Genomic DNA, 25,095 nt, shown 5'->3' with positions numbered 1-25,095 from the left:
TTAAGTGCTCAGAGGGTATGGATGCCAGTGAGGGAGCTACCCCAAAGGAGGGAGAACGGGGGTGGGTGGGGGTGGGGGTGAAAGATTAATCAGGGAATGCTCCCTGGCGTCTTGGGAGAGTGTCGTATGAAGGGGAAGGAAGTTCCGGGCCTGTGGAAAGAGTCGATGGCGAAGACGAGATTCATTCCTTCATTCAGTAGACAGTATTTATTGAGCGCTTACTACGTGCAGAGCACCGTACTAAGCGCTTGGAATGGACAATTCGGCAATGGATAGAGACCATCCCTGCCCGACGACGCGCTCACAGAGATGTAGGCCCAGTGGCACCGGAGGAGCGGAGTAAGTGGGCTGGGTGGTGGTGAGGAGTCAGGGAGGAAAGGCAGGACGGGGCGAGCTGATTGAGGGCCTTAGAACCTCCCCTGAGGAGCTTCTGTTTGGGGGTGAGGTTGGACGGGCAGCCACTGGAGGCTTGGGAGGAGTGGGGAGTCGCCTTTTCCAAGGCTACACTCTATTTTCCATAACTGCTCTTTTTAACCAACCGACATTATTTCTCGGGAAAGACTTACTTAGGGAGGCCCAGACTCGGAGGGGGCGGGCCGGCGATCTTTCGAGAGGGAGGCCAGCCTCTTTCCAGGCGGGGCATCACCCCCATCTTTTTAGTGGCTCTTTAAAGACCCCGCCTAGAAAGGCCTGAAATTCGCTCCTCATAGGGCCTGAACCGGTTCGGCACAGCCGAACATGACGCAGCGTGGACCGCGCTCTCCCCGCCCTCCCCTCGGGCGGAGGGAGCGGGGAGGGGGGATATCCAACCTCCTCCGACTTTCACCAATCAGCGAGCCTTTCGTGGCTAAAATTTAACATAACCCCACCCCCTTCGGGGGCCCCAGCCAATCAGGGGGACGGGCGAGCCCGCTATCACCATAGCGGGGGCCGGGGAGGGGGGTGCCGGGGAGAATGTCTTCGGACGGGGGCGGGGCCGAGGACGGTGGCGAGTCGGAGCCGAAGAACGAGGAAAGTTTCTTCGGAAGGTAAAAGCGACCTTCCGAGTCGGGGCTCCCGCAGGGATCGAGGCCGGGAGGGAAGGGATGGGGAGGAGTGCGGCAGCGGGGCAGGGCAGGAGGAGGGCCACCCTGCTGGGGTGAAAGTCCAACAAAGAGATCAGCCCGGCCCTCGAGGGATTGGCCCTCCCCCAGAGGATTCCTCTCGTCGCCCGCTCGGTGGGCGCCCTCCCTCCGTCCCCCGGGGCTACGGTGGTGCTCCTCTTTCTCGTGGTTCGGGCCGATCTGTTCACGTCCTCCCCCCCCTCCGACGGAGAAAGCCCGTCGATCCGGTGAATTCCTCCTTCATTGCCCCCTTCTGCTCCCTCTCCCTCGCCTCGAGGATCCCCTCTTCCCTTAGTTTTCGCCGCCCCGGGAGCCAGGTTTCTCTTTCCAGTTCGACGCTTACTTACACCGCGAGCCCCAAGAGGGACGGAGAACTGCGGGCCGAACCCATTGTCCTGTACCTACCCCGCCGCTTAGTGCAGCACAAAGTCAGCTGTTGTTGTCGTTGTTGTTATTCCAGCCTCCCCCCCCCCCCACCCACACACGCACACCCCGCGCCCGCAGAGCAGAGGGAGACACGGGCCCTGGGCTGGAAAGGGATGATGCGAATTGAGAAGCCGTGGAGTCTTGGAGTGGGCTCAGGGTTGAGGGCACACAAAATCGAGTCGATGACCAGCCCCGGATCTCCAGCTTCTGGGCTATCAAAGACTCATAGAGCCACTGACTCACCCCCGTTGCCCCGCCCCTCCAGGAGTAAACAGGGATTCCTCCCCCATTCTACCGAGGGACCAACTGAGGCCCGCATGTGTCCCTCTTTGCAGGGGCCCTAGCTGGGGGAGGGGGCTTAGGTCTTTTGATCGGGCAGTTGTAGAGAGCTGGAGGGTTCGTGTCCCCAGGCTCCGGAGAGTGGGATGGAGCTCAGCAGATGAGATTCCCCCCGCCCCAAACACACACACCCTGGAAACATGTCTTTCAGGTTTAAAGGAGTCAGCAGCTAGGTCCCGTCTGACCGTCTGACCGGAGAGAAACCAGGCCATGTCCCACGGGCCCAAGCATCTGGCCTCAGGCATCCTGTGAGTAGTCTGATGGCCCCTAAACTGTTCCCCTTTCTCTTGCCCAGGCCTTGACACTTCACCAGGGTAGAACTCAACCCCCCTGCTTTTTCAGGACCCTAATTCCCCAACTTGTTCTGCAGGCTGTCATTTCGCTGGGGCCACTGCATCCCAGGCTCTCCCTCTGGCCCCGAGACCCCAGAGTGCTAGGGTACGAACTGACCACCCTGCTTTTAGACCCCCGGGTCTGCTTGGCCAGAGAGTGAAAAAGAGAAACGGGCAGGGCAATGTATTATCTCCCAGCTTCCAGCACCCCCGCCGACCAAACGCAGCAGGAACCCAGCTCAGTTCCCATCCCTCCAACCCGGGGGGTGCTGAAAGGAGCTGGAACTTGAACCAGCCTGCCAGTGGGCTCCTAGCCACTCCTTCCGGCCTCCTAAAGCACTCCCTCACCCTCCCACCCTCCTGGCACAGGGGCAGGGCTGGCTGGACAGCCCTTCCCTGGTGACAGGCAGCTCTGGCTCCAGGCATGCAGGTGGAAAAGCCCAGGGGCATCATGGAAACTTTGTGGTGGCCATCAAGCAGGAGAAGAGTGAAGCTCCACGAGCCACCGGTGAGAAGGGGGCACACGAGGAGGAGGTAAGCTTGGAGCTGTGGGGAGGAAGGATGCGGGGGGTAGGGAGGGCCGAGGCCCTGGAAGGCAAGGGAATCTCCCGGCATGCTTTTCCAGAAGTGGTGGAGCAGGGGCTTCCCCCTGTCCCTGGGCCCTCCCCTTCCATTGCCACTGTGCACCTAGAAAGTCACCTGACTGGCCGTGGCGGCAGGTGGGCTAGGCCAGCCTAGCTACAGACCTGGAGCCAGCTCAGTACTCTCTTCCTGGTGCCTTGAATCCTGTGCCTTATTTCCGGCCCCTTTCCTTTGCCCCCACTGACCCCCCCTGCCCTACAGCCGGTGAAGAAAAGGGGCTGGCCCAAGGGCAAGAAGAGGAAGAAGATTCTTCCAAATGGTCCCAAGGCCCCCGTGACGGGCTACGTGCGCTTCTTGAACGAGCGGCGGGAGCAGATCCGCATGCTGCACCCCGACCTGCCGTTCCCTGAGATCACCAAGATGCTAGGGGCTGAGTGGAGCAAACTGCAACCCACTGACAAGCAGGTGAGGGGGGGCGGGGGACGGACCGGGAAGCCAGAGCTTCCTCTTCATTGCCCAGTCAGTGAGGCGCTCTCTGGATCTTCTAGACTCTAAGCTCCTTGCGGGCAGGGAATGTGTCTACCGTCTGTTATATTCTCAAATGCTCAGTATATATGATTACTTGATCCCAGGGTGGGTTCGGTCCCAGGAGCTGGGGTGGGGGGGTGGTCTCCAGAATCTCCAAGGGAAGCATAAGGTCAATCGGTGTTTATTGAGCACCTACTGTGGGCAGAGCAGATGCTTGGGGGAGATGAGGGGTAGACAGAAGAGCCAAATCTGGCTTCCCCAGCTGCTCCTTGACCCCGTTGGCTTCCCAGAGGACAGCAAAATTGTGAGTCTGATTTTATTTGTCCACTAGGTCAGCCTTAATGGAGTCCTGATCCCTGGTAAGGGGGAGGCAGGTGGTGGGGGTGGTTCAAAGAGCAGGGGGATGTTCTGTCTTTTCTTGCCCCGGCCTCCCTATGGCCACATTTGGGGTTGGTGAGAGTGGGCAACCCAATCCCTCCCTGTCTCTCGGTCCTTACTCCTCCCCCCTCCCCTGCCTGACAGCCAAATGCAGCCCGGTGAACCCTTGCTCGATCGAGATGGGTGGCCTGAGCTCGGAAGAAGGAGAAAGGAAGGGAGGGAGGGGGTAGGATGGTGCAGAAGTGGCACTGGGGAGCAAGAAGCAGGCCAACTCCTCCCCCTTTCCCAGTGAATCTGGGGGAGTGTGCGAAGATGAGCTCTCTCTCTTGAGAGAGAGAGAGAGAGAGCAGCAGGGGAGACAGTGTCATCTGGGGCGAGCCAGATCCAACGGTGGTGAGTCAGAGCAGTGCCTGGGTCAGGAACAGATTGACCCAAATATGCAGTCAGTAGGCCAAATCCTACCGGTTTTATTTTCGCAACATCTCCCAAATCCTCCCCCTTCCTCTCCATCCAAGCTGCTACCACGCTGGTCTTAGCACTCCTCACATCCTGCCTTGAGTACCGCATCCACCTCCTCGCTGACTCTGCTGCCTGTTTTAAAAAACTGTTCAGGACATGGTTTCCCACCCTCAGAAACCTCCAGTGGCGGCCCGTCCATCCCCACATCAAACAGAAATTTCTCACTATTGGCTTTAAGGCACACATCAGTTCTCCCTTTCCTGCCTATCCTCACTCTTCTACCACTACAATTTAGCTCACACATCATCGCTCCTCTGACCTGCCTACTCCCCCTCAATCTTGTCTCTCCTTTGCCATCAACTCCTTGCTCAGATCCTCCCTCCTCCTTGGAACTCCCTCTCCCTTCATATCTAATGGGCCACCCTCCCCATCTTCATAGCCCTACTAAAATCGGATCTCCTCCAGGAAGCCTTCCCCGACTAACCTCTACCTCCCCCTTCATTTATTCACCGTCGTATTTATCAAGCACTTACTGTGTGCAGAGCACCGTACTAAGTGCTTGGGAGAATACAACAGAGTTGGTGGATGCGTTCCCTGCCCACAACGAGCTTATAGCCTTTCTTCTCCTTTTCCCATACCCTGTTTGCCCTCCCTTCTGTTCGCCTATGCACTTTGAGTCTGCACCCCTTAAGCGGCTTTGTACTCACCCCAGCCCCACAGCATTTACGGACACGTCCGTTGCTCTGTTGCTTTCCCTGCCTGACATTTATTTTAATGTCTGTCTCCCATTCTAGACTTTAAGCTCCTCGAGGTCAGGGATCTTGTATCTCAACTCGGTTGTTGTGTACCCTCCTAACTACAATATAGTATAGCGTTCGGTACAGTGCTCTGCACAGAGTGAAGCACTCACTGATTGGATTAGTCGATGGGTGTCTGCCTGGATCGCCCTTCCTGGGGGGGGACAGAGGGGACCAAGACTTAGGGCCCGATCCCATCCCTTGCCCGACAGCGGTACCTGGATGAGGCGGAGCGGGAGAAGCAGCAGTACATGAAGGAGCTGCGGGAGTACCAGCAATCAGAGGCCTACAAGATGTGCACCGAAAAGATCCAAGAGAAGAAGATCAAGAAAGGTGGGTGGCCGGGCAGGGGAGGGTAGGAAAGAGGTCATCCCCTCCTTCAGCCTGCCCCCCTCCCCCCAACGTTTCCCCCCTATTTTGTGCCCCTGCAGAGGACTCTGGCATCGGGGTCGTCAACACCCTCCTGAATGGACACAAGGTGAGATGGGCCTCACCAAGGGAGGTGTGGAGTCGGGGGAAGGCAAGTGAGCTTCAGGAGGAAGAAGGGGTTGGAGGGAGAGGATTGGGAAAGGCGTTGCAGGGGGTGGGAGGATTTCGGTTCCCATAGGAGCAAGGAGTGAGGGACCCCAGCCCTGCCCCCCTCCGCCAAGCCCCTCCTCTCCCCCAGGGCGGGGACTGTGATGGCTTCTCCACCTTTGACGTGCCCATCTTCACTGAGGAGTTCCTGGACCAGAACAAAGGTGCAGGGTGGTGGGGAATGGGGACAGCCCAGAGGCTCAAGGTGGGAGTCTGGAGAGCAGAGGTGGGGGCCCCCTGGGCCCAGCCTGAAGAGGCAACTCCAGAGCCTGCTCCGCTGAGGCTGCCAGGCCCCTTGGGCCACCCAGGAGGGTGGAAGGGTTGGGGAGGGGAGAGAGTCCCCAATCATCCCTGTCCCTGTGTGTGCCGTCCCGTCCCCCGCCCCCCAACGCCCCACATCTCCTCCATTCAGCCCGTGAAGCGGAGCTGCGCCGCCTGCGGAAGATGAATACGGACTTTGAGGAGCAGAACGCCATCCTGCAGCGGCACACGGAGAGCATGAGCAGTGCCAAGGAGAAGCTGGAGCAGGAGCTGGCCCTGGAGGAGCGCCAGACTCTGGCCCTGCAGCAGCAGCTGCAGGCTGTGCGCCAGGCCCTCACGGCCAGCTTTGCCTCCCTGCCCATCCCAGGTGAGGGAGTGGGGAGGGGTGCGGGGGCAAGCGCGGCTGCAGTGCCATGCTGAGAGGGCATTTCCTCTGGCTCTCCCTCTCTCCCCGAGCGCACCCACTTCTGAGCACAGTCCGTCCCCCCCACCACTTCAGGGCTCTCCCCCTCCATGTGGCCATCTTAGCCAAGGCCCCAGACAGGTACCTGCCTCCCCACCCCTCACGGACGCGGTGGATTTTGGCTCCCTGTTGGTTCCCCAGGCACTGGTGAGACCCCAACCCTGGGGACCCTGGACTTCTACATGGCCAAACTGCACGGGGCTATTGAGAGAAACCCCATGCAGCACGAGAAGCTTATCGTCCGCATCAAAGAAATCCTGTCCCGGATTGCCAGGTGGGGGTTCCGCTGGAGGTGTCCACTGGGAACCGGGTGGGCTGGGGACTCCCTACCGGGGTGGTTGTCTGCCGCCCCCCGAGCCTGCCCCTGCGCCTTCGTGCCTCCTGGGCGCTAGGCCCTGCCACCCGCTCCATCTCACTGACCTTTGGGTGTTTTTTTCCCCCCCTCCCCTCTCTCCTGCCCTCCAGCGAGCATTTGTGAGCGGCGGTTGGGGCGGCCAGGTCCAGGGGCTCCCGCAGTTGCGGATCGGTGCCCGTCTTACGGCTTTCCCCGAAGAATTCCTTCCCGACCCCGGAATCCTCCCTCCGTTCCCGCTCTTCTCCCCGAGCCTCCCCAAAGCCCCCCGAAGCTGGGAGCTCCAATCTCCCTAGGCGTGGGCGCCCCCTAGTGCTCGTAGATGGTAGTGCCGCGGGAGTGTCCTGCAAGCGGGCAACTGAACGCTCTTCCCAACCAAAGCTCTGCCCCCTCCCCCGGACCCTTCCCCCTTCCTCATCAGTCAACCGGTGGTATTTACCGAGCCCTTACTTGGTGCAGAGCACTCTGCCGACTCTTTGGGAAAGTACAGTAAAACAGAGGTGGTAGATGTCATCGCTGCCCCGGAGGAGTTTCCCGTCTCCGGGTTTCAACCCGTTGCCTGGAACCTGGACCAAACTCTAGGCCTAAATCCGGGTAATTCCTTGCTTCCCCTATGCCTGCCCCACCACGGACCCCTTGAAGGAGGAGAGTAGAGGCGGAAGTAGCGTGGCTCAGTGGGAAGAGCCCGGGCTTGGGAGTCGGAGGTCTTGAGTCCTAATCGCGGCTCCGCCGCTTGTCAGCCGTGTGACTTTGGGCAGGTCACGTCCCTTCTCTATGCCTCGGTGACTTCATCTGTACAATGGGGATGAGGAATGTGAGCCCCACGTGGGACAACCTGATTAGCTTGGATCAACCCTGGCACTTAGAACAGTGCTCGGCACATAGTAAGCGCTTAACAAATACCATGGTTATTATTATTGCTACTCAAAGCCCAGTCTGGGGTATCTTTTGCTTCCCTAGTGCCCTGGGCCCTGCTGCCCTCTGATTGGCCAGGGTCAGCCTGGATCTCTTAGCTGCCTGCCCTCCCCAACCCCACAGTTTCAGTGTTTTTTAAAAAAACACCCTGAATTAATCATGACAGTTAAGTGATTACTGCTTCACACTAGCTCAGTTGTCTGCTAACTCTGTTGTACTCTCCCAAGTGCTCAGTAAGTGCTGAGCACACGGTAAGTGCTCAATAAATATCACTGATGATTCTCCTTGCACATATACATGTAGCATACATACAAACACATTACCCTCTCACACATCTCCCAGACCTGCACCACAACCACATTTAAACTACACACACACACACACACACACACACACACACACACATAGAGATCACTTTCATCCCACTTGGCCCCTCCTCCATCTCTTGGGCTTCCCGGAAGCTTCCCTCTCCCGCTGTAGCCACGTGCCTATCCAGTCCCTCCAACTGAACCCCACCTCTGGGGGCCTGCTGTAGGGGCAGGAGCTGGTCACTCTTCTCAGGGGGAATCAGGCCTCTCCCTGGAGGAGACAGCTGTGATTGTAGCCATTGACTTTAAATGAAAATAAACTAAACCTGAAAGTCATGTGAGTGGGACTGGCCTATCGGGTGCCTTCTTGCCGGTGAGAAAGCAGGGAGGGTGATAAGGTGAGAAGGTTGGGGCTGGAGAGGAGCCTGGGGGGAGGGCCAGGGTGGAGGGAGCCAGGGAGCCCTGCTTAGCTCCCTCGGACTCCTCAGTAAGAACCCCTGGACTGACACTACCCCCGCCCATTCCAGAGTCGGTTTTCTGCGCTGCTGTTTGCCCTCCCCTCCCCCTGCCCCCGGAAACGGAAAGCAGAGGAACAGCCCCTTCCTCCCTCCCTGGAGTCCCTGGGCCTCCCCACCCAGATATAGGTCACTCCTTGGCTCTGGTTCCAGGTCAGACCCCCAGAGGGCTTGCCTGGAGCCTGACTGGTCCTGCAAAGTGGAGTGGGCCAGATTGCCGGTCACCTCCCTGCCTTCTTCCATGGGGAATGAGTGGGCGGAGCCAGCTCAAGTCCACCTCCAAACAGCCTCGGCCCCTTGGGTGCCAGGCCTCAGGTGGGAGGGCAGCATCTGGCACTTCTCCATCGCCAGGGGAGCCCCGCCCTACCCACCTGGGCCCCCAGTTGCCCGCCCTACTCCGGCCGCAGCTCCGTGCAGAGGCGACTCAGGTTACCTGACGGGAGCAGATTGGGTTCCCAGCGCCAGCTCCAGCCCCAGACCTCGAGGCTCAGTTTACGGGGCCAGGAGCTCATCTGTCAGCTAGGGGCGGGGGGGCGGGGGGTGGAGGGGGCGTCGGCGGCCAGGCAGGAAGTCCTGAGGATCCGGCGGCCTGCTGAGAGCCGGGGCCAGGCTGAGGGAGCAGCAGCAGCCCATGGAGAGTAGGGGGGACCAGGAGCCTCGGGGGGCCGAGCCTGAGGCCCCTCAAACCCCCTCCTCAGCCGGCACTGCCGCTCCCAGCACCTCAGCCCTGCCTCCTTCAACCCCCCGGGTCCGGCCCCGCCTGGTCTTCCACACCCAGCTGGCCCACGGCAGCCCCACGGGGAAGATCGAAGGCTTCACTAACGTCAAGGAACTGTATGCCAAGATCGCCGAGGTCTTCAGCATCTCACCCACGGAAGTGAGTGAGCCCCAGGACCCTGGAGGGGGGAGCGGCGTGAGGGGTGGAGCTCTCTCCTGGCCCTGACTGGAGTGGGCCTGGGGATCCTGGAACAGGGTCGGGAGAGGGGGAGGGGATGACCGGATTCGACGAGGGATTTGATGGGGCTGCACAGAGCTGGGAAGGCTGTCGGGACATCCTGGAAGGGACTGCCACCCCCAGGAGGACACAAAGCAGGAGTCTTGGGTGACCGACCGCCAGCCAATGCTATCTGATCCCAAACTGATGTGCGGTTAGATCTGCCTGGTCGGCAGGTTGGACTCTGATTCTGAAACCCTCCCTTACGGTCCCCTGGGGCAGACTCCCCTCTCCCTGCCCGGGCTGGCCGGCTGCAGCCTCTTTCCCACTCCTCCCAACCCCTGGCGGTTCCAGGTCGCCTGCCCTCCTTCCATCCTCCCATCTTCTCATCCTCTGCTCCAAGGGCCCTGGTCTCCACAGCCCAGCTGCTGGCCCAGACCTGGAAGGGGGCAGTTCACAGACCCTCAGGGCCCCAACCTAGAGCCAGCTGAATACCAGAGGGACGGGGAGGAGGATGGTGTGTGTTGGGGCGGTGGGGGGAGTGAGGCCAAGGAATCCATCTCCTCCAAGGTTAATCAGTGGTTCCCCTGGGGTGGGGGCAGATCTTGTTTTGCACTCTAAACAGCCACAAAGTAGACATGCAAAAGTTGCTGGGGGGCCAGATTGGTCTGGAAGACTTCATTTTTGCCCACGTCCGGGGAGAGACCAAGGAGGTGGAAGTGACCAAGACAGAGGATGCGTTGGGCCTCACTATCACAGACAATGGGGCCGGCTATGCCTTCATCAAGGTGCGGCTGAGCCTGGCCCTGTCCCCACCCCCAACCTCCCCCCACCTCAGGACTGTTTTATGTGGCCCTGGAGCTAGCCGCTCCAGAGTCCTTTTCTCCTTTTATCCCATTCTCTCTCCTATTTTTCCCTACCCACCCTAACGCTCTCCCCTCACAAAGGGAGGGAGAGGGAGAGCTCTATTTCTCCACTTCCGGGTGCTCCTGGGCACTTTCCTAGAGTTGCTGAGCACCGTGGTTTGTATCCCTGCTCTGAAGAGCTTGGGAATCCCTTGGATGGGAGCTGGGGGGAGGCCAAGGCAATCCAGCCTCTTAAAGTGCTTCCCTGGGGCAGGGAGTCCAGGGGGAGCCCCTTGGAGGGGGAGGGGAGGTCCCCTTACCAAGCCCGCTGCCTGCTGCCCACAGAGGATCAAGGAGGGGAGTATCATCAACCGGATTGCAGCAGTATGCGTGGGCGACAGCATCGAGGCCATCAACGACCAGACCATCGTCGGCTACCGCCACTACGAAGTGGCCAAGATGTTGCGTGAGCTGCCCAAGGCCCAGCCCTTTACCCTGCGGCTCGTGCAGCCCAAACGGGCCTTTGGTCAGCTTCTGCCCCATGGGGGGGCAAGGGGGTGGGGGTGGGAGGTGGAAAGGAGGTAGCGTCCTGGAGGGATGTCTGGGGAGCACAGCCTTCCCAAAGGATGGGCTCCAGAGCCACTTGGGGAGACAAACCTATTCCAGAATACTTTGGTCGGCCAGGGAAGGAGGGTTCCAGAGCAGTTCTGCACTGCTCAAAGAAGAATCTAGAGCGCAGAGTGGGGTGGTCCCAGAGCGCTGACCTAGAGAAAGATTGGGTGGGGAGAGTCACATCTGGTGGAGTTGGAAATAATTCCCCAGCCGTTCTAGAATTGCTGGAAGGAGGAGGGGGTGTTTGAGATTCAGTAGAGGGAGTGGGGCAGCTTTAGAGTGGTCGTATGGAAGATGGCGCTGTCCAGGTGGGAGGGAATTCTAGAGTCACCTGGTAGGGACAGGGGGAGAGGTGGTTCTGGAGCAGGTCTGGGTTCTCGAATGGCTCTGTCGGGGACAGGGAAATAATTTTTTGAGTTTTCAAAAGGGAGAGGCTAGAGGTTTCCGGATCCACTCGGCAAGGGAGCATGCGGCTCCAGCAAGCAGGCGGTTACGGATGCCCGCTCTCATCTCGGCGGCCCTCCTCTGCCCAGGGGTGCTGGCAGCCTCTGGTCACAAAGGCTGCTTTGTGTCCTCAGATATGATCAGCCAGAGGACCAAGAGCAGCAAGTGTCCCGGGGAGGGGAAAGTGGTGAGCGGGCGGGAGACCCTGCGTCTGCGGACCCGGGGGTCAGCCACGGTGGAGGAAGTGGTGAGTGCGGGGGCGAGGATCCCCAAGAGCTTGGGATAGGGAGGGCCTCTGAATCCAAACCACCTTCTCCTCCCTCCCGCTGCCAGGAATCCCCTCATCTCTGCAGGGCCACTCCTGGTCTCCATCTCTGATCCCCCTCACCCTCCACCCACACCCCCTCTCCTCTCATCTCCCCACTTTTGTAGCCCAGTGAATTTGAAGAAGCAGCAACCAAGATGGTGGATGATCTCCTAGAGAGCTACATGGGCATCAGGGATGTGGAGCTGGGTGAGAGCTGGGGGGCTTTAGAGGAGGCCAAGGGGTGGAGCAGGGTGGGAGGGTGTCTCTGGATGGCTATTCCCCCCACCCCATACCCTTCAGGTCCTGTCCTTTGAGATGATGATCCAGCGGGGCCTGTGGTGGTTCTTTCTCTCTCTCTCTCTCATTCACCCTGCCTCCCCCCTCCCCACTGCAGCCTCAACCTTGGTGGAAACTTCCAAAGAGAAGCGGAGCCCTCAGGAGTTTGCCCGTGGATTGGACTCGGTGCTGGGCGAGTTTGCTTTCCCTGATGAGTTTGTGGTAGAGGTGTGGGCGGCCATCTGCAAAGCCAAGGAAGCCTGCAACTAGCAGGCGGGGTCCTCTTCCCCCCTCCAGATGCTCCAGGGACATGCCCTGTGAACCTGTGAGGTGGGGGATTGGTTCTCTGGGAGGGGGGTTGCTCCCCCTGCGCCTCCCCGCCCCCGCCACCCTCGGACAGTCAAGAGCCTCTGTCTCTGTGTCCCGTGGGGTCCGGGGCTGGAGAGGGGAGCTCTTGGGACAACGGGGGCTCTGGCCTGGCCATCTCCCTGTAGCTGTTTGTGTGCAGTAGCTGACCTGGCTCACCCAGGGACTCCCACGAGGATCTTGTTGCTAGAGAGACTTGTCGGCTCCTCTTCCCCTCCCCCTGTCCCCCTGGGTCCTCAGAAGACAACCCGAGTGAGGATGGAGAGACCCCCAAGGACCAAGAGGAGAAATCGGAACCTGCCCTGGAGGGGAGAGGGCGGGGATGGTCGGAGCCGCCGGAAGGAATGGGAACTCTCTCCGGGGCTGAGCGCTGCGGGTGCATGGGGCAAGCCCTTCCCTTTCCCCCTCCCCAGGGTCCCCTCTCTGTACTGAGCAAGCAGGCCCAGAGATTAAAGCAGCTGCGGCAGCCCCTGGGGCCTGTGTCAGTGCTTAAATGGGAGGGATTGGAGTGGGAGGGTTGAGGGAGGCAGATGGGAATGGGGGTTAACAGCACAGTCAGCTCCTCTAAGACAAGGCCCCAGATTCTCTCCCTGCTGAGGACTTTCAGTCCGACCACTTCCCCCGTTGCCCTTCTCCTTGGGGAAATGCCTGGTGGGTTCAAATCGCCCCTGTCTTACTCCACAGTACTGTCTCATGCTCCAGCCCCCCATCCACACACACACACACACACACACACACACACACACACACGACCTTCGGTAGGAAATGGCCCAGCCTCTTGCTGTCCCTGACCAAAGGACTGAGCTGAAACTGACCAGAAGTTGGGTTGCAACAGTTCTGTAGGGCAATAAAAACAGACAGAGCTGCAGTCAAGAGGGTTTCATTCATTCATTCAATCATATTTATTGAGCACTTACTGTGTGCAGAGCACCATACAAAGCGCTTGGGAGAGTACAACATAACAGTAAACAGACACATTTCCTGCCCACAATGAGCTTACAGTCTAGAGGGGTGAACTTGACCTGCCCCCTGACCCAAGGCTAAGACTCAGGAACCAGTTAGAACTGGGAGGAGGTGAGGGTGAGACTGGGCCGGGGCGAAGGCTGGGGGGAGGTGTCAGAGTTTTAATACCAATAGATAACTACATACATAGGCCAAATCTATTCATTCTTCTCCAGAGAGGATGAGCCAGAAATGGAATTCCATCAGGAAGGGTGGCAGAGGGGTGTGGGGGGGTCTCAGCTCTACTCTTGAGGGGCACTGATGGACCAACTGGGCACTACCAGCCCAGGCTTGGGAGGCACAGAAGGCAAGGAGTCTTTGGAGCCCAAGGGGGCCCAAGCCAGCTAGACCCTTTGTGAGCTTCCACCAGGGTGGCCTCATGCTCCAGGTCCCCCCATCTCCTCTACCATGTTGATCCTTTGCCTCCCCAGATCTAGCTTCTCCCAGAATCGCTAGAGTAGGAGGGGCACGAGGGCTGGGTCAGTCAGCGCCCAACTTCGCGGCTTTGGGGGAGCGGGTTACTGTATCACGGATTCCTGAGTGTACTTGCGTCGCAGGGAGTGGGCCAGAGTCGGGTAGAGGGACACGATGGAAGGCCGGGCTCTGAGGCTGGGGTAGACTCGCTTGAGCACTGCCCGGCGGAACAGGATGTACACCCAGGGGTCGAGGATCTGGTTCCAGGTGGCCACCCTCAGGTAGATGAGGAGCAGCTCCTCCGTCTGGCGAGGGAGTTCCTGGTCCAATTGCATCAGGGGAGGCTTCCTCAGGACACTCTGCGTGATGAAGATCTGCGGGGAGATCAGGGCCGGGGGGGCCTGGTGAAGTGAGCCACTTGGTTTCTCCCCATCCCCGTCCCCTCCCCACAACCATCTTCCCACCCGGGCTGCCGGTTCCCCTCTGAGCAAGTATGGCCGGGACCCCTGTGGCATCACCCTCCGTGGGATAAGCCTCGCCTGGCACCTGGGACTACGTATGGGCTCAGCTGCCTTGCCCTCGCCCACGTGAGTGGATCGTGGCCTGCTGCTGCTGCTGCTGGGTATGTGTTGCGTCATTACGTCGTTACATTGCATCATTGAGAAACGGCGTGGCTCAGTGGAAAGAGCCCGGGCTTGGGAGTCAGAGGTCATGAGTTCTAATCCCGGCTCTGCCACTTGTCAGCTGTGGGACTTTGGGCAAGTCACTTCACTTCTCTGTGCCTCAGTTCCCTCATCTGTAAAATGGGGATTAAGACCGTGAGCCCCATGTGGGACAACCTGATGACCTTTTACCCCTCCAGCACTTAGAACAGTGCTTGGCACATAGTAAGCGCTTAACAAATACCATCATTATTATTACAGTGCACGCAGCATGTACGGATGTGCAAGGATGTTGCAGACAGGACAGTCCATTGCAGGGCAATTGCTGTGCTGTTAACAGGACCCAGACTGGATCAACCTGAGCAATGGCAGAACTTGGCAAAACTTCAGCCTTGACTTGGCGATATAACTTCAGATTCTTCTCCCGGTACCCCCGTGCTCACCTTCCCTCTCCCACACCCATCCCGCCTGCTCCTTTGGATTCAGTTTCACCTTCCTGGGGTGCCCTGTGCCCACTTCCTCTCTCCTGGGACCTTTGCGTAATGAAGCCGAAACCTGCAGACAGGGATCATGTCTGTTTGTTGTTGTGCTGTACTCTCCCAGGTGCTTAGTACAGTGCTCTGCACACAGTAAGCACTCAATAAATACAACTGAATGAATGAATGAACTTTTCCTGAAAGCCCTCAGGGGCTTCTGTTCAGCTCTGGCAGGGAACGGTCCCTCCTCTCCCCCGTACTCCACCTGGGAGTCCAAACTCATTGGAGGCTTAGGAGCTTTGCCTCTATGGTATTTGTTAAGCGCTTACTATGTGCAGAGCACTGTTCTAAGTGCTGGGGTAGATACAGGGTAATCAGATTGTCCCATGTGGGGTGCACATTTTTAAATCCCCATTTTTACAGATGAGGTAACTGAGGCACAGAGAAGTTAAGTGACTTGCCCAAGGTCACACAGCAGACAAGTGGCAGAGCCGGGATTAGAACCCACGGCCTCTGACTCCCAAGCCCGTGCTCTTTCCACTAAGCCACGCTGCTTCTCTAGTATCCTCAGAGGGACTACTGAATGGAGCTGATGGGTTAGGTCTGCTCTCAGAAGTTAAGCAGAGTGAGATTTTTCACGGGAGTTGGGCGGGGAGATTTTCCAGTCAGGCTAATTCTGAAAGCCAGGGTTAGGTGTCATTCTTCCTGTCCCCTGTCCCCGGAGCCCCTGACGGTCTCTGCCGGGTTTCTGAATCACATAAGTAATGCAACAGTCTGTACTCTTCTCAGGCAATCAGCTCAGGGGTGGCAAATGGTGCCCGTTGAGTCGGCACCCCCAGCCACTCTGCCTACCCGGGGCCCCTCCCCACTAAACTGGCCCTAGCTGGCAGCAGAGGGGAGGGGTGGAAGGCAGAGTGGCCCTGTGGGATGAACCTGTCGATGGCCTATCCTCCATAAGCCAGCCCTGATGTCCCGAAGGCGACGCCAACATTCTGCCCCAGACAACGGCGTCGGGACGCCGAGAAGGCATCTGCTGGCTGGCTTGCTCCAAGGCCAGAAGGAATTTAGCCAACGAGACCACTGAGATGAGGTCTCCAAAGACGGGGGAAACCACAGACAGAGCCACTTGAAGACAGAGATTCTCCAAGTGGCTCCTTCGAGAGGAGACCCAAAGTTCTTGCAGGATGTCTGAGTGAAAGAGGAGCGTACAGACTACTGAATCACATATGCCAGTGAGGGCCCAATACCTCAGGGGAGATGCCCAGGCTGAGTCCGTCCCATGTGCCCCCTCTGGTGCCGGGGCTGGTCGACTGGCTGGCTGGCTGACTGACTGACTGACAGCCTGACTGACTGACTGACTGACTCAGTAACTCCCTCGCTCACTCACTCACCAGCAAAGGCAACCAGCAGACACTGGCAATAACCATGATGCCCAGTAACTGCACCATCATCTCCACCTCGCTGTCCCGGCGCCTCTGCACAGCTTCCCGGTCGTGGTAGACCCGGCACAAGGTCACCACACTGACCGTGTTGAGCACGAAGGAGAGGCCCACGGAGAACATGCCCAGCAGGGCGAAGAGCAGGCAGAAGGCCACATCCTGGGGCTCGGGGCCCAGGGTCAGGAAGCACCAGGACTGGGGGTACTGCACCGTGTAGCGGCTGAGGCCCAGCAGGGGCAGAAGCCCCAGCACAAAGGAGCAGCCCCAAACCAGCCCCACCTTGGACCAGGCCCGGTGCTGGGACATACTGGTGGAGCGGGAGAAGGGCCGGTTGATGCCGAAGAAACGCTCAACCGCCATGGTGGCTCCCAGCAGCAGCGGGCAGAGCCCAAAAAAGACCATGGAGACCCCCATGAAGTTGCAGAGATGGCACTGGGGATCAACATCAGTCCAGTTGAACTTGGTGAAGTGGTACGAGACCACGATGGAGCCGGTGACCAGTAGGCCCAGGAAGTCGGTGAGCACCAGCCCACAGAGGAAGATGAGGAAGGAGGAGCGGGAGCAGGAGTTGCTCTTGCGACGGGCACTGGCCAGCACGCCCAGGGCCAAGAGGTTGGAGGCCATGCCCAGCAGGCAGAACGTGGTGGCAAACCACGGGGAGGCGATCATCCGCTTCTCCTCCTCGCTGATGTTCACCCGCCGGAAGCAGGGACCCAGGCAGTCTTGACTGCTGGTATTATTCGGCCCTGATGGGCTCGGGACCGCCCCCGGGCACATGGCGCCTCTGGTTCTCGGGAGCTCACGGCCCCATCCTGTGGTGAGAGGGCAGAGCGGGGAGGCGGTGGCTCCCCGGCACCCTTGGGGGAAAAAAGGGAGATGCTGGTTAGTCCCCGGCAGGACGGGAGACGGGGGCGAGAGCCCAGGGCTGCAAAACGCCGGTCCTTATTTCCTGTCCTGAACTTCCGCCTCTGCAGAGGGGGATGATGGGGTGGGGTGGGGGTGGGGGAGAACCCGCTGTACCCTTCTCGCTCACTTCTCCAGGTCTGCCTGTTCCTTCCAGTCAGTTCCTGACGGGATGGTTAAAGATGGCTTCTTGGGGGAAGCTTTTGACTAACTCAGCCCCAGCCCAGAGAGCCGGTGTCCATTGGGCGCATTTTGCCGACTTACCCCGGAGCTCCCGGCCAGGTTGGGGTAAGGAATGGAGTGCCCAAACCTTCCACTCCTCTCACCTTACTCTGGGACTACCTGAGATGGTACCTTCGGGCTCTCGCCTCTCTCTTCCCATATCTCTTCAATAGAGCGGACCGTGGCAAGGAGCAAACTCCGCTGCTCACCGTTGGGAGGATTTGATTGAGCTCTCCTAACTAGGCACTTGGGATGTCATTTTCCCCCTCCTGAGCATGGAAGGGGCTGGGAGACCATTGGTGGTTTCTCGGGCTGGAGCTCTGACTGGAAGCAGCGTGGCTCAGTGGAAAAGAGCCTGGGCTTCGGAGTCAGAGGTCATGAGTTCGACTCCCGGTTCTGCCACTTGTCAGCTGTGTGACTGTGGGCAAGTCACTTAACTTCTCTGTGCCTCAGTTCCCTCATCTGTAAAATGGGGATTAACTGTGAGCCTCACGTGGGACAACCTGATTACCCTGTATCTCCCCCAGCGCTTAGAACAGTGCTCGGCACATAGTAAGCGCTTAACAAATACCAACATTATTATTATTATTACTACCACTGCCTGTCTCCCTTCGTAATCCAGCTCCCTCTTGGAATCCACTCCAAGTTTCTTCCCCTGCTCACTGCTTGTCCCCGGGTGCACCCCTCCCTGCAGCTTTGTGGGAGTTCCAGGAAAACCACTGCTCCCCCTGCCTTCCAGGAAAGGCTGCTGTGGCCCAAGTGTTGATGTGAAGGGTGGGGTGGGGGGTGAGGGAACAGGGACCTTATCCCCCTGGGACTTGGAGCAGAGTCCCAAGACCAGGGGTTGGGGAAAGAGAGAGTCAGGCAGCTGGGGACTTTCACTTGTCCTAGGAGGGGGTCCACTCTGGGTGAGCCCCCTGGCTGTCGAGCTATCTCTTTCCCAGAGGGCTTTGCCCCAAATAATCATCTTGGGGCCAGCAAAACTCAACTGGTCCTTCTAGGTTCCCAGTTTTTGTGCCCAGAACTACCTCTCCACCCCCCCACCTTCCCCGCCCCCCCAAATCTGACCCCTTTTCAGCTTTCTTCCTGCCAAATCCTAAATAAGGGCTTGGATTGGGTTGGGAGGGAAGGAGGAGTGGGAGATGCCTTGTCAGACACAGACACTCGATAGCCTGCCAGGGTTATTTGGTATAGCCCGCAAGGGACCTAATGTTCAGAGTGCAAGGGATTCTGGCAGGAGCTGGCAGCTTCTGTTCACACTCCTTCCCCTGGGGGTGATCAGGCTGCTGGAAGCTGCCCAGGACGGCCATTGGGAGCCACGCCTCAGGATCACCTCACTGGGCTCTGGCCCTCACCAGAGGGGTCACTGGACCCAGGCTCGCGGGAGGGCAGGAAGGGCAATTGAGAAAAGCTGAGCATCCAAAGGTCAGGAGTCCTGAGCCGAGGGACAAAAATACCGAGGGCTAGAGGGACAGGAAGAACAAGTTGAAATAAGAGGGGCTGTGGCACCATCTGATCTGGGGTTACAGCACCGTCTCTTGGAGCCAGAAGGTGGCCTCGAGCTAGTGTGAAAACAAGTCCCTCCCAGGACCAATCAATCTAGAATCCCACCCAATGCTCAAAAGCCCTTCAACAAATGGAAAACTTTGTTCTTTCCTCGATTTACAGACGGGCAGAGTGACACTGAAACAATAAGAATAAGAATGTTTGGATTTGCTTTTCCCAAAATGAATCGTCCAAGATGATTCTTGCCTAGAATCCCAGCAAGCCCACGGCCCCCTCTTCTGGAACAGCCAGACGGGCATTTTACTCCAGCAGTTTGGCACCACCAGCTGCACTGATGATGATGATGATAATGATAATAATGGTGATAATTCATGATTATCGATTATCAATCAACGGTATTTCTTTAACACTTACTGTGTGTCATAATAAATCCTGACATTTATTGAGTGCCTCCCGTGTGCTAAACACTGGGGTAGGTACAAGGTTATGAAATAGGACACAATCCCAGCTCCACATAGGGCTCGCAATCTTATTTTATTCCCCCATTTATCTTATCCCCACTAGAGAGAAGCAGCATGACCGAGTGGAAAAAGAGTGGGCCTACGCGTCAGGAGAGCCGGGGTCTAATCCCGGATCCACCACTTGCCTGCCGGGTGACCTTGAGCAAGACACTTATCCTCTCTGGGCTTGCCTCCTCAGTTTCTTCATGTAAAATGGGGGGATTCAATACCTGTTCTCCCTCCCACTTTGATGTGAGCCCCATGTGGACAGGGACTGTGGCCAATCTCATTATCCTGAATCTACTCCAGTGTTTAGCGAATACCACAATCACTGTTATTATAAGGGGTAGTCTCAGGGTTGGGAGGTATTTAGGACTCCTGGCTTTGTGTGTGTGTGTGTGTGGGAGGCGGGGCTAAATTTTGTCCTTGGGATGTATGTTTGGTCCCTCCATGCTAGTGATTGGCATCAGATACGGGGAGCAGGCATTATGGTTTGAAATTGGTGCTGGGCCTAAAAGGTGTCCGGGAGAGGCAGAAAATGAAAGTGTACCGCCAGGCTGCCCCTTCTCTGGAGTCCACTGGGAAATGAGAGTGCAGGAAGCACAGCTTTGGACCCTCTAGGCTTTGGGACCTTGGAGCAATTAAAGGGGCAGAGGGTGGAAGTCAACGTTTGGGGAATTGGGCCTCAGTCTCCCACAGAATAGGCTCCCTGGCTCTGGGTCTTGCAGTGGGGGCTTAGGTCGCCATTGAACACAGGCCTTTCAGATTCCCAGCCTGTACCCAAATTATACTCCCTCTCCAATCCACTGCCACCCGCATCCCTCAGGTCAGACTTCACCAGCAATGAAGAGCTGAGATGAAGGATTCCCAACATTTCCCTTGCCTAAATCCCGCACGTAGCCAAAAGTCTCAGAACCCGAGGCTGGGGGAGGGGAGAGGAGCTTAGACTGGTGTCGAATGATATCAGTCCTCACGTCTGGAAACAGCTGCTTCCCGTTATTTTCTCATCACAGCTACAAATGAATTTTCTCCTGCGGGAATGAGTCTCTGATCCCTTCCAGGAAATGCTAGGAGGCAGCGGTGTGGGAGGATAGAGCAAGGTGCTGGGAGATACTGAGGACAGGCCCCCATGTTGCAGGCTGAAATAGATCCAGAGGATAAAAGTCTGAGAGGACAGCACCCGCTAGGCCTCCCCACCTCTGCAGACACTCAGAATGGGGAGATGGAGGAGGTGAAGGAGGAGTGGGGGAAGGAGGAGGACAAGGGGGAGGAAGAGGGGGAAGAGTGGCACAGAAATGATTCAAGTTAGAAAGACCTTGGAGAGAAAATTAAAGGCACTAAAATGATTCAACCTAGAGAAGAGAAAGATAATGGTGGGGGGGAGGCAGGTGGTGGGGAAGAGGTCCTTGACAGAACAGAATGATGTGACATCAATTTGCATCTGTGGAGGACTGAGAGAAGGCAGGAGGGAGAATATCTATCAGTCATAAAGAAAAGTTCCTAACAATGAAAGTTAAAGCTCCTAACAATGAAAGTTATGGCTGACTGAGGGAGGTTGTGAAATCTCTGGAAACTTTTCACTTTCATGTTAGGCTCATTTGGAAAACAAAAGAGAAAACATAATGTTATCATTTCTGGATTATAGTCAGCCTGCAACTGAACAGCAGACCCCACCCTATTAGTGATCAGATCCCTGGTCCATCCTGTCCAGGACTCTGTTTCCCAAAGCAGCCCCCCACCCTCACGGTAAGGGGAGGGACCATATGACTTCTTCTTACCACATCCCTAACTTTTCCTAGTAACCCAGGATTGACCGCTCATCCCTTGAGGCGTTCAAATTCTTGAATCGATTTATATTTTTGTCTTGTTCAACTTGCTGTGGTAATGGGTTCTATGAGCTTCCCACTTGCCAGTCACTACATCTTAGGAAGGACGTAACAGGAGGGCAACGAAAATAATCAGGTGAATGGAACAGTTTATGAAGGATTAGGACTTTTCCATCCACAGAGATGCAAGAGGAAAGGGGTCACCACAGGTGATCATGGAATTTTTGTCCAGCAAATCCTCAAACGTCAGGGTGATGTCCCCAATCTGCAAAGGGCAGTGGTAAGAACATGGTATTTGTTCCCCCCAGAAGGTATGCAAGGAGAAAATATCAAGTTTGCTGGGGTGGAGCAGAGGCTTAAACTGGAACATTAATGAAAATCTTGGGAAAAGACATTGATGCATTCCCGAATGGGCTGTGGTGGGTAGGGGGAATGTGGCAAGTAAGTTGTGTTTTCCACCTTGTCATTCTACTTTCCCAGAGGCCAGCTGAGCGCTTAACAAATATCATTAATATTATATATCCTTGAAGAAGATCATTCCCTTCGGTGTTGCCCTTGCGTTTGGACTTTCACCCTTTATTCACCCCTCCGTCAGCCCCACAGCCCTTACGTACATATCCGTAATTTATTTTCATGTCTGTCTCCCCCGTAGACTGTATGCTCCCTGTGGGCAGGGAATGCGTTTACCAACTCTGTTTTGTTATGTTAAACTCTCCCATGCGCTTAGTACGGGGTTCTGTACACAGTAAGCGCTCAATAAATATGATTTTTTTTGTTTTCTAGGGATGACTCAATCAGTTATGTCTCTTAAGTGCTGCCTAACAATTGTGGCATCTGTTCAGCACTTAGTCTGTGCCTAGCACTGTACTAAGCACTGGGGTAGTTATGAGGTCATCAGATCGGACCCAGTCCCTGACCCACATGGGGCTCAAGGTCTCTGTGGGAGGGAGAACATGTACCGACTCCCCACTTAACAGATAAGGAAACTGAGGTCCAGAGAAGTTGTGACTTGCAGAGCGACTGTATTGAGTACTTGGATAAGACATCGGTTCTGAGGAAACTTTGGGCTTGTTAGCTAGGGTCGGTAGAAGGGAAAGGCCTTTGGGGTGGGGAGCGGAGGGAAACAGGCTAATGGCTTCAAGCATGGTTCAGGGCTGCATTTGACTAGGGAAATCTGTTCAGGAGCCATCTCGGGATTCAAGTAAATAAATCAACCTGGGGTCTGACCGGATGGGACAGTGCATGTGGGTGTGGATTTTGGGATGGGGGCAGGGGTTCTGAGCTCAGCCTGGGTTGTGGACAGGTTTAAAAAAGGGTGGCAGATATAGTCTAGGAGGAAAGGTCCACCCTGGGAAATCGGAGGGAACGGTTAGAGATCTTAGCCTTGTTCGGCCCTGACGTGAGTATGGACGTGAAAGAGGGTCCCTCCCCATATACTTTCTTCTTCTAAGGGTCCTGGGGTGTCACTGTTGGCAACGCTTATGTTCTTATCCATCAAAGAGGGTTTTGGGGTGGTTCCTCTTGGAGCCCTCTTTTCCTGTCCCGTGATTCTCAGATCCAAAGACTCTGTGCTCCCCACCTGAGAAGCCAAAGACCTCTTCCTGTCTGGCAATGGAGAAAGGGGGATGAGAAGTCAGCCTCTGTTCAGGAGACTCCTTAAAAGTGAATGGGGGACCCTGGTCTCGGTTAACGGGGGAGGTTTGAAGTCGAAGGCCGGCTCTGCCCAACTTACCATTCCCGAGCCCTTAAATGATGGATTGGTCTAGCGGCTTTCCGACGCTCTGAGACCGCGGCCTCTCGGAAGAGTCCCATGACCCATTCCCAAGACCCAAGTCACCCCTTCACCCAAAAAAAGGGCCTTAAACTGCCACCCTGCATGCCATTCTAGAAGGGAGAGGCCGGCGGGTTTCAGCAACTCCCTGGTAACTTACCCATGACCCAAAGTTTGAGAAAATCCTGACATTATTTGAACCCACTTGGGGCTCGGGAACGTGAGTTTATTTCTCTGAGACATGTTTCAATCTGTTTGTCGGCTTCCAGACACTTCCTGACTGGTCTCGCTTTGCAACTCCAGAGAGGAGCAGATAAGAGGCCTGGCCAGACCCAGTAAGGAGAAGAGAACTAACAACGGGACAAGCATTTGAATGAGCTAAACAGTGTCCCTAAATGTAAACACCGCAGGATCCCAGTAGGCAGGGCGGGGCCATAAACAGGACTTTTTCACGGAGGAACCAGCCAGAGTCGAGTCAGTCAGCAGCTGATGGAGCTGGGCCACATCTCCCAACCAGCTCCAACCACAGGACAGCTTGTTAGTCACTGGGCCTTAAGTGGCCAACCCTGATATCATAACTAGGGATTGCTTGGAATTTGGCAAAGAGGAATTCGGCCTTTGTTTCGGAAACAGCACCGCCTGTTGGAGGAGGCAGGAACTAGAGAGGCCTAGGGGATTGGCGGGGGTGGGTTGAGGGGGGTGGGGGGATTCTCCCGCATCTTGGACTGAGCAGCCGACCCTCACTTCTCACTATTGGCTTCAAAGCTCTCCATCACCTTGCCCCCTCTTACCTCACCTCCCTTCTCTCCTTCTACAGCCCAGCCCACACACTCCGCTCCTCTGGTGCCGCTAACCTTCTCACTGTGCCTCGATCTCTTCTGTCTCGCCGTCGACCCCTGGCCCACGTCCTACCTTTGGCCTGGAATGCCCTCCCTCCTCAAAGCTGCCAAACGATCACACTTCCCCCTTTCAAAGCCCTACTGAAGGCTCACCTCCTCCAAGAGGCCTTCCCAGACTAAGCCTCCCTCTTCCTCAGCTCCCTCTCCCCTCTGCGTCGCGCCCACTCTAGAGCGTCCTTTGCTCTACCCCATTTCATCCCCACAGCACTTGTGTATATATGTACCTACCTATCATTCTATTTATTTATATTGATGCCTGTTTACTTGCTTTGATGTCTGTCTCCCCCCACTTCTAGACTGTAAACCCGGTGTGGGCAGGGATTTTCTCTCTTTATTAGTACAGTGCTCTGCACACAGTGAGCGCTCAATAAATACCATTGAATGAATGAATGATCCCTCCAGCTCTCAGAATTGCAGCTTCCTCCCTCTAGCTGGTCCCTCCCTCTCATCCAGGCTTTTAGTGATTTCTGTGCTAGGTGTGGGCAGGGTATGTATCCACCAACTCTGTTTTAGACTCTCCAAGTGCTTAGTACAGTGCTCTGCACCCAGTAAGTGACCAATAAATACCATTGATTGATCAGTTTGTCTTGGGTTCTGGGTCACTCTCTAGTCTCTCTCTACTCCTTCTCTCTTCTTTTCTCCACCTCCCCCCAAAAGAAAAGAATGACCCCCCCCCATTTGCTGTGTGACCCTAGGAAATCACTTGACCTCTCTGGGCCTCAATTTCTCCAAACGTAAAATGAGAAGAAGAAGCCCTGCCCTTCTCTCCCCAACCCAAAGATGGTGAGAAAAAAGGAGCTTATGGAGGGAAAAGGGTTTTGAGATTTTTGGAAGATATGTGCCAATCAAATCAAAGACACTGAAGATATGACTTTGCTGACTACAGGTGTTCTGAACAGAGAACCCCCCCTGCCCCCCCCCGCCCCTCCAAATCCTGCTTCAGGCTGCATGGTGGTGGTTAGGGCAGGCTTGGCATGGCTAGGCAGCACGTAGAGAAGCAGCGTGGCCTAGTGGCAAGAGTATGGGCTTGGGAGTCAGAGGACGTGGGTGCTAATCCCGGCTCTGCCACTTGTCTGCTGTGTGACCTTGGGCAAGTCACTTAACTTCTCTGTGCCTCAGTTACCTCATCTGTAAAATGGGGCCTAAGACTGTGAGCTCCGTGTGGGACAACTTGATTATCTTGTATCTACCCCAGTGCTTAGAACGTGCTTGGCACATAGTAAGCACTTAACAAATACCATCATCATTATTATCAGGCCTTATTATGAAGCCACAGGCCGAAGCAGGAGAGAAAGGCAGGGATTCTACTCCTCATTTTACAGATAGAGAAATTGAGGCCCAGAGAGGTTGAGTGACT

The 25,095-nt window shown here is 56.5% G+C and overlaps 3 protein-coding genes across 7 annotated transcripts in view; 2 read left to right on the top strand and 1 right to left on the bottom strand.

Moving 5' to 3' along the window:
* Positions 1-950: 950 nt before the first annotated feature.
* Positions 951-7,406, top strand: HMG20B (high mobility group 20B). Of its 3 annotated transcripts, none has more exons than XM_029053530.2 (10): positions 951-1,028; positions 2,020-2,116; positions 2,623-2,734; positions 3,044-3,247; positions 5,157-5,277; positions 5,376-5,422; positions 5,612-5,684; positions 5,933-6,148; positions 6,386-6,518; positions 6,710-7,406. In XM_029053530.2, exons 2-10 carry the CDS (start codon positions 2,079-2,081, stop codon positions 6,720-6,722), a joined length of 957 nt encoding a protein of 318 aa, XP_028909363.1. In that variant the 5' UTR covers positions 951-1,028; positions 2,020-2,078; the 3' UTR covers positions 6,723-7,406. The 3 variants fall into 3 exon arrangements, with proteins under 3 accessions (XP_028909363.1, XP_028909360.1, XP_028909362.1); XM_029053527.2 differs by having other exon boundaries at positions 3,026-3,247; XM_029053529.2 differs by lacking the exon at positions 951-1,028 and adding an exon at positions 1,270-1,330 and having other exon boundaries at positions 3,026-3,247.
* A 1,491-nt stretch (positions 7,407-8,897) lies between these two features.
* Positions 8,898-12,986, top strand: GIPC3 (GIPC PDZ domain containing family member 3). 3 transcript variants are annotated; one of them, XM_029053243.2, is made up of 6 exons: positions 8,899-9,211; positions 9,871-10,056; positions 10,459-10,579; positions 11,304-11,416; positions 11,602-11,683; positions 11,871-12,986. In XM_029053243.2, exons 1-6 carry the CDS (start codon positions 8,966-8,968, stop codon positions 12,020-12,022), a joined length of 900 nt encoding a protein of 299 aa, XP_028909076.1. In that variant the 5' UTR covers positions 8,899-8,965; the 3' UTR covers positions 12,023-12,986. The 3 variants fall into 3 exon arrangements, with proteins under 3 accessions (XP_003428905.1, XP_028909076.1, XP_028909075.2); XM_029053242.2 differs by having other exon boundaries at positions 8,900-9,211; positions 10,459-10,639; XM_003428857.5 differs by lacking the exon at positions 9,871-10,056 and having other exon boundaries at positions 8,898-9,211; positions 10,459-10,639.
* Positions 12,987-13,062: 76 nt separating this feature from the next.
* TBXA2R (thromboxane A2 receptor) overlaps positions 13,063-25,095 on the bottom strand; it is a 28,963-nt gene continuing 16,930 nt past the window's right edge. The window contains exons 2-3 of the mRNA XM_029053240.2: positions 16,064-16,968; positions 13,063-13,908 (exon numbers count right to left, since the gene is read on the bottom strand). Of these exons, the coding sequence (XP_028909073.1) occupies positions 13,639-13,908; positions 16,064-16,888 (1,095 nt within the window). The 5' untranslated portion in view covers positions 16,889-16,968 and the 3' untranslated portion in view covers positions 13,063-13,638. The remainder of the gene's footprint in view (positions 13,909-16,063; positions 16,969-25,095) is intronic.

The sequence above is a fragment of the Ornithorhynchus anatinus genome, chromosome X2, assembly GCF_004115215.2.
Source record: "Ornithorhynchus anatinus isolate Pmale09 chromosome X2, mOrnAna1.pri.v4, whole genome shotgun sequence".
Taxonomy (NCBI): Eukaryota; Metazoa; Chordata; class Mammalia; order Monotremata; family Ornithorhynchidae; genus Ornithorhynchus; species Ornithorhynchus anatinus.
The sequence above is the reverse complement of the archived record's forward strand: the minus strand, read 5'-3'. Positions and strand labels throughout refer to the sequence as shown.